General features: G+C 33.4%; 1 protein-coding gene across 1 annotated transcript; it reads right to left on the bottom strand.

Moving 5' to 3' along the window:
- Positions 1-3,769: 3,769 nt before the first annotated feature.
- On the bottom strand, positions 3,770-7,373 carry LOC132615957 (pectinesterase-like). The gene is made up of 2 exons (XM_060330555.1): positions 6,242-7,373; positions 3,770-4,722 (listed from the first exon to the last, which is right to left on the bottom strand). The coding sequence occupies exons 1-2, from the start codon at positions 7,107-7,109 to the stop codon at positions 4,031-4,033; spliced, it is 1,560 nt and encodes a 519-aa protein (XP_060186538.1). The 5' UTR covers positions 7,110-7,373; the 3' UTR covers positions 3,770-4,030.
- Positions 7,374-8,860: the final 1,487 nt, after the last annotated feature.

Genomic DNA, 8,860 nt, shown 5'->3' with positions numbered 1-8,860 from the left:
TCTATGAAATTGTGACAGATTTCTAGAGCACTCATGAATACCAGGACACGCGCATGGCCTCTTAGCGCAAAACCGCGATAACGACAAAGATTGTGCGAGTATAATGTGATAGAATAAGACCATGAGCTTACAAAAGAATTCTTGGTTCATAGAAGTTCAAAACTTCACCAATTATTCTGTAAGCATATTCTTATTTTGTCAAGGTCTGGTTCATAGTCTACGCGACACCAGATTCGACGCATTATATTTATATGTGAAAACCCAGCAAAACTTTTTATTTTATTTATTATTATTATTTTGATATATATGGGGGATTGTTAGAAAAAAATATATATTATTTTTCTTTAGTATCTCAAAATAATACCAACGGTAATTGACAAAGTTTTATTAGTATTTTATTAGCCTTAAATGGCATCATTCATTTGATAAATATGACTGTTGCCAAACGGTCACATCATTTGATGATCACATCCTTTTTGGTCAAATGTATTTACTATCAACGTATCTTGCAATTCAATTTGTTGCTTTATGGCTTTTACTTCATATTAAATATTTGGAACGTTGGCAGATGACAGAGACAATGAGAAATCAACTCTTTCTTGGAGTATATATGTATGATCTGGTGTCATCATATATGGCAGAGAAAAAGACAAAGAGCAAATAGTTCTTATTTTTTTTTTTTTTGCTCGGTTATTACTTTGTGAAATCTTTGTTAGATTCTGGCTCCTAGTTTTGTACTAGAAGAGCTTGTTGAATCCTGGGGGATACACCTATACCGGGTGAATTATCCTTAAGCACAGTGTCTTGGACACGCCTCAAGCTTTAAAGAATTTCTTATTATTTCCGTGTTTTGTACAACAATTTACAACAAAAAGTGCACTGGTTATGGAAACTTAAAGTACAGTTTGTGCAACTGGTTATGTTTGAGGAACTATTTTGATTCAAACCATTAGCATTAAAATTTAGTTGTACAAATTAATAACATAATGAATTTGAAAAACCATACCCGTTTCAAATGATTGGTTGTACTGCATAACCTTTTTTTTTTTGAAATGGAATGATTGGTTGTGCTGCATAACTTGATCAGTAGATAGAGAAGTTTGAATAGCATCTTGCATTCCTTGAGTAACAGACATGGTAGAATATATTTTTCTAATGTTTGAAAGTGGTGGTATACTCTGACTACACAAATAACACTCCGAAGGAAAGATCCAACCTCACTTCAAGATATACATAAAGAGCAAATAGAGTTAAGTTCTCTACCTCGCCCCTTCCCTATAGCACCTGGTGCAACAAATGCATATTTGGTAGTAGCTTTCAAAGTAGATGTCACCGCATTTTCGGTCTTTGATGATTTCATATTAAACCTGGAAAAAAAAAAACTCTCAAATTTCATGTATTTCATCCTTATCCTCGCACTCTTCTGCTTCATTATTATCTTCATCTTCACATTGAGTAGTGGCTCACCCAAAATTTCTCCATGGTTACCAAAAGGTATAATTTTGAATTATTCCATATACTTTCAAATGTGTCTCCACTGTCTTGCGTGTTCCTAATGTTGTGTTATAACATTTGACATATGGACATCGTATTTGATACAATTTTCCTGTTCTTCTAAAAGCATAAACCAAAAACTTTTGCACCATTGATTAAGTAGGTTTCATCAAGTCAATTATCAACAAGTGGCGTCCAATGCTTACTTGGTGCCATAACCTTGGATTAAATAAAAATCAGATTAAGAAAATTAGGATTAAAAAAGTACTAAGGTGCACCTTACTTATCAAAATGAAAGGTACTAAGCACATTACTTTTATTAAACTTGCCGACTCATCTTTATGATTAAAACTTCCTACGACATCACAAGAATGAGATAAGCTACTGATTAATATGCATAGCGTATAACATACAATTGCTCAAGCACGTGAGAAACTAAAACACATAAGACACTTTAAAGCTAACTCACTGAATTTTCTATCTTAACTTTAAAAAAAAAAAAAGATATATGATACACTAACTATTATCCCACAATAACAAAAACTATAATGACTAAGGAGAACTAAAGCAACAAATTGGCAAGCACAAGAACATGGAAATAATATATTTCTTCAACATATAAAAAAATCAGTCAGTACACTCTATTTATGCAGTGACAAAATAATACTTGCACTCCATCAATAATAAAATTTTCAATCAAAACAGGCCCTACAATATAATGACTTGAATCAAAACTGAGTCCATATTATCATGCTCGAACTGAAGTAATTTTTTGGCCTAACACATCAGACACACACACAAACACATTTTATAACTTCACTAAAATGAAAGACTAAAGTATAACCACACAAGAAAGCTACAAATTCACATTACAAAAATAGGTAAACCAAACCTTGAGGCCCAACTTTATAAAACTTCCGTTGTAAATCTTTTCTGACAATAAAACAGCAAAAACACCACATTTATAACTAAAAAACTCCCTTAATCCCAATTTTAGAACACTTCCAATATAATGAACTTTTTCTTCCTTCAGACATCATTACTAAAAAATACTAAAAGTAAGTGTAAAATGCTAAATAACAGAAGAAATATACTACTACAAATGGCGCTTTTCAAAGTAGCACCGATATTTTACAAAAGAAACTGGCATATTTGCAAAACATGAAGATCACTAATAGAGTACTATCTTTTTTTCTTTTTTTTTCTTTCAAGGAATAAAGTAATGAAAAATCAAATAAGAGGTGGGCTAAAAACATACTAATAAAAAAGCACCAACCAACTTGGATAGCTTAATAAAAGTAAAACTATGCACCCAAAGAATCAACCCACAAAATCGTTCTCTAATGATTCATCTTAGAGTGTAAAACTTGGGGGAAAAAAACACAAAAACGGAAATAAGGCATCCGCATTTTTAAATCTGCAAGCATTCGACACTCTGATATCCCCTTGTTAAAGATCCTAAATAAACGCAAACATCAACAATGAAGATCTTCAACGAGCGAGTCCGTTACTCCAGAAGAGTTGTTTAATTCAAATCGCACAGACAAAATCCTACAATGGACACTCAAGTTTCTCCTTCTTAACATCTGAGCCCTAGTTTTAAACCCAATACTCTCAATTGGAAGAGGAGGAGGAGCAGGAGCAGAAGCAGAAGCAGAAGGAGGAGGAGGACATGAATCAGGAAAATTTTGGAGCCCTTTTTACTTTTATTAAGTCCGCGCCTCTGGGTCCCTTTGAAATATTGGGTTTTAGAGACAGGGTTTTAATTTTTTTGGACACTATTCGTTTATTTAGAAAATAAAAAAATGTATTACGGACAAGAAAAAAATCTTGTCCTGAATGTACACTTGTAGCGACCAGATGTTTACCCAGTCACTAAACCTTGGTCGCTAATAAGCAGTTTTCTTGTAATGTTTTAAATTAAGCCTCAAAGTTTTCAAAAATATAAAGAGGCTCCCGCATGCTTGCTAATCTTAGTATTAGTATTTTTTGGGGCGAAAAAAAATAGAAAAAGAAAATGAGGTCTCAATCCCTAATAAAACACTTCTGGGGATCCTGCCACCCAGTTTTCCCAGCAAAGTAAAAAAAAGACTTGTGGGTTTATCTCAACTCATTCCACCAAAAGACTACTTGCATGAATAACATGATACACTTGTAACGGAAAGGCATCTTTCGGCGGGCAGGATTCTTGTGTAAGCTCTCTTCAAATTAAATAGATAATTTGTCCACGAAGAAAGGCTAAATACTACTGTAGTTTTATAACAATTAATCAAAATAAACTGAAATCACTTTATGCATTAATTGTCATACTCTAATATTTGAACCCCTTTTGCTTATCGGCAGACAAACTTGTGGGTATACAATGTGTACAAGTACAACCATGCACTAGTCTATACAAACTACGTGACAGTTACCTATATAAGATAAACGTTTTGAGTGGCTGACCATATACCAATTTCACATAATGACCAAATAAGAAAATCACGTGCACAGAAAGAAAGAAAGACCACATATTTCTGAGTTTTTACAACATCATTCACAGGCTAGATGTGTAGGGAACTTTAGTCACCGGAAGCCATGAGTCTCCGGTCAAGAAGTTCCCAACAGAGAACTTTCCAGCCTCCATAACATTCGTTATGACGTGGTAGCCCGGCCATGTTACCCTATTACGAGTTCCTGCACCAGCTCCTGTGTTCATGTACTCACCATAGTACAAAGTTTTAAGGGCAAATTCCCCACTCCATGGCAGCCAGCCGACGGGGTCAATCAGGTTATCAATTGTACACTTTATGAACAATGTTCTTGAATATTGCTTCCATGGCCTACCAAGATAAGTTTTAAATGAACCTTGAACATGCCTCAAGTCTGATGCTGCTGTAATACGGGAACTATGTATTATAATTCCTGTGTTTTCATCAGGGCTACTTCTTCCTTGGGCTGTGATAGTATTTTTTTGATTTCTCATTGGCTTTCTTACGAAAATGTTACAATTTTGAAGCACTGCAACTGCATCACCAAATATGAAGTCTACTGTCCCATGTATGTCACAATCGCGATAGAACTGTCGGTGAGAGTGAACGTATAAGGTGTCTTGGTACCCTTTGAAACTGCAACGATAAAATACTGAGAAATCTGAACCAGAAAGTAGAGCCACTGCCTGGTGTTTTTGAGGTCCAGCCGTATTCTCGAAGGTTATACCCTTGGCAATGAAGCCAGCTCCAGAAACAGCTAAGGCAACAAAAAGAAAAATCAAATAAAGTAGTACAGTTTAGAATTTAAGTCATCCCTATGAATTAGTACAGTTTAGAATTTAATTCATCCCTATGAATTAAGTACTCTCTCTGTTTCAATTATGTGAAGGTGTTGCGTGACACAATTTTTTCTTTGACTATTATTTTTTGAAACTTCTTAATAATATTTTGAAGTATTAGTTGTGTGGACTTATAGTATTTTTCGTATAATTTTCAAATATGTAAATTATATTTTAAAATATTCATTGAATATAAACTCAAATTCATAGTCAAAATTAATTTTTTGACTCTCACTCCGAATACCTTCACATAAATTGAGACAGAGTGACTTTTTTATTGACTTTTTCTTAATGTGGTTTTTGTGTGTTGTTGGTATTTGAAACGTAATGGAATATGTTTGATCATTATTTTTATAGATATTTCATATTTCATGTTGATGAGAATTGATATATTTTTTTTACTGTTGATGAGAATTTACAAGGATGATTCAATTGGCATACTTTAGTACGTTGTCTCTCTGAATGATCAAATGGGCTTTTGTTTTGTGTTTGGGATGAGAAAATCAATCAGCCGTCTTAATTCGCCATGCAAAGTTTTACTCAAGTCTACATGAAAATGTAAAGGAGAAGAAAAAGAAATGTATTCTATTGTTATTTGCATGAAACAAATAGTGAGATGATGTGATTGATGCGAGAGGAACTAATGAATACGGCTTAATGCATATGCGGCTCTCTAAACATATTTTTTTTTCTTCATTTTGGCACCTCAACGGAGTGTTGTTCCTATTGAATCCCTAAAATCATTCTCAAGTGTCTATCAAACCCCTAAATCTGATTTTCATTAAAAGTAGAAATTAAATTAGGGAAATGAAGATGGAGTAATATTTTAGACATGTGATAAACTATTTTTTAGGTCATGAATGAGTCGGTTTCTGCGGTTCCACTCTTCCACTGCCAGCTTAATTAAGAGCTACTATTTTTTCCCCTCTCCATTGCTGCTAATTTTAGCTAAAAGATGACATAATTAAATTAGAATATATATTATCATGTTGCTACATTGAAGATGGAATAGTATGTAAGTTGGATTGTGTTTGATAGACATACTTGAGGACGAGTTCAGGGGTTCAATAGGAACAATACTTAGTTGAGGCACCAAAATGAAAAAAAAAAAAAGTTTAGGGGGCGCATATGCATTAAGCCAATGAATATAAAGTGCCATAAAATTTCCTGCTATAGTGCAACCTTTCATGTTCTCGTTCTTTCTTCTCTTTTATTTTTATTTGAATAAATAAACGGATTGTTTTTTTTTTTTTCTAAAAACATTAAACAATCAATTCGTGTGATACTCTATCTTTTTAATTTGTTTTAAAAAGAATACTACACTTGTATATTCAAAAAAAAAGTTTTAAAAGTTCTACTTTCTTTCTTAAATTTCATGTCCAAACAATCAAATATGTGGCCACATAAAATCAAACGGATAAAGTATGATAAACTGACCAAAAGTTGCTGAACGAAAAGTTGTAGAGCCATCGTGAACATTTCTTTTGCCAGTGATAATGGTAGCATCAATCCCATCTCCAATGAACATTAAATTCTTCATTGTCGTCTTGATCTTCACATTTTCTTTATACACACCTCTTTTGACGTATATCACAAATCTCTCCATGCCTTTCCTCATGATTTTTGCTGCAGCCAAAGCTTCAGAAATAGTCTTATAATTCCCAGAACCGTCTTGAGCCACCACAATATGTGCTCCTTTAGATGTTTGTAAAAGCTTTCGTCTGTCAGATACAGAAAGCCATTCTGGAAACACTTGTGAAAGGCGTCGCCCCTTAAGTTGATGCTTTGTTGAAAGTGTTGTCATGGCTTTGTTTATGGAAAGTGAGTTGCAAAGATATTTGGAGAAATCGCCTACAACAAAGGGAAATTTCTCCAAATACGAAGATAATTCGAAATCATGGAATCCATTTAAGCAGGTTTGATGATTAGCCATAGCTGCACTTAGCCATGTTTGAGCATCATTCGGGTTGCTATATGTGATGGACCTGTTAAGGTGATATAAAGTATCTTCAGAAAGCTCTGAGCAATCAGCCCAAACCAACTTCCCTTTCTCACTCAATGAACTTATGTTCATAGATAAAATTTCCTTATGGGCATTCTGAGCTTGAGCTAGGGTTACTCTAAGAGCGGTATTACGAAAGCTGAAGATGTCAGTATCTGCTATGGTTTCTTTATCAGGTAATATGGGAATCAGAGAGTTGCATAACTTTGGGTACGGTGTTTGGCTGCACAGTGAAGTGATACCTCCATGCACAATACCGCAATATGAAAGAAAAAAGAAAGCTAAAGTAGTCACTTCATCCATATGAGAAAATCTATCAAAAGTTTCGATCTTACGTATAGCTTTGGTGTGGTCTCTAAAATAAGGCTTGAATAATGATGCAAGAGAGATGGGGTATATATAGGAAAGCTATAATGCCTTAGCTTGCAACCTTGATACTGTAAATGAATTAGGGTATAAAATCTTATCATATATACATGGAAAATTTAAATGGGCAATATATGATGCCAAATAAGAATATTACTACCGTAATTGGATAAGTCATGAATTGTGTGTAACACTTGAAAGTATACTAATTAATATCCCCTCCACCTCATTTTAGCTGTCACTTTAGCTTAAAAAATTTAACTCAAAATAATTACTCATATTAATTTAGGAATTCAAGATTAAAAATTGGCCAATGTTTCCAACTATACCCTCAACATTAAAGAAATAGCTCTTTTAAATACTACTACTGAAATGATTACTGCTTTTGTAACTAAATTATACGGAGTAGGAGTATACATATTTTTGGTGCTCGGAAATTAATTAATAGTCACAGTATAGATGCTACAACATGAAATATGTCTAGCTTTTGAAATATTCTCTAAATTAAGACTATTCCCTTTGATTTGTATTCAAAATGAGACCGAGCCATAGAGAAGGATTTGCGGAAAAGGATGATTTTTATTTCCTTTTTTACTTTAAGACAGATTCGTCACAGGCTAATTTCTTATAAAATGTTGGAATTAATAAAATAGTCAAACCTGTTTGTGTGTCAAGTTTGAAATTACACGGATATTTAATTAAGGATAAACGGTAAAAATGTGCATAGACTATGCAAAACGGAACTACTTTGCTCTCTGTTAAATAACGAATCTCGTTCGTACTCGAGGCATAATCTAAGTGGCTCGAGTTTGCCTTTACGGTTTAATGGCAAAGGGAAATTTTAAATCAATCACAAAGTTGATGGGAAAATTCAACCCTTTTTTAATTTTATCACCCAACTCTTGTTTATCCCCTCTTTTATCCAGTGGTGATTCTATATATGACATAGTTTAGTGTACAAATCTGGCCTTTATTACTATCTTTGGTTTATGAATATCATTTAAATATAGTTGTTGTGCAATTAATTTGCTAAATGTGAGAGGAATAAAACTCAACCACATAAAATTTTGCACTATTATATTTATAAAAAAAGATAAAAGAAAATAGTCACAGTAATCTAGGATTTAGCAAATAAGGTCAATGATATGAAGTTGTCATTCATAAGTTAAAATTAGCACCAATACAGCAAGTGCAATAACTCGAAGTTCTCATTTTTTTATTTATTTTTTGTTAATTACATCCATCATTGGATGTGCATCTTATTTCTTCCCGCAAAAACTTACATGATGCACCCTTGAGTTCAATGGAACTCTACAAAAGTTGCTAGTATAAGGACTAGCATATTTACAAAATAGACCTAACTAACGAAGAAATTGGCTTTATCGTATCTAATTCTCATACTGGAAATCTGAGACTTATCAAGATGGTATGCTCCTTTTGATATGCCCGGGATTAATAAGTTAATAGTGTCATCTACTGAAAGCATTATTAAAAATACATACCTATTTTGAATCATAAATGTCCAGATAAGTGAAGGAGTAAGTTATGCAAAGGTTTACCAAGGAAACACGAAACAGCCCGCGAAAGTGTTGGCTTGATAACGAAGTGCAACTTTAATTTGCTTTTAGTTAGATGTAGGTGAAGTGATTTAACACATAACTGTGATAATCAACTTGTTTGGATGTGGA

This window comes from Lycium barbarum, chromosome 10 (genome assembly GCF_019175385.1).
Source record: "Lycium barbarum isolate Lr01 chromosome 10, ASM1917538v2, whole genome shotgun sequence".
NCBI lineage: Eukaryota > Viridiplantae > Streptophyta > Magnoliopsida > Solanales > Solanaceae > Lycium > Lycium barbarum.
This window is presented reverse-complemented; position numbering and strand designations above follow the sequence as displayed.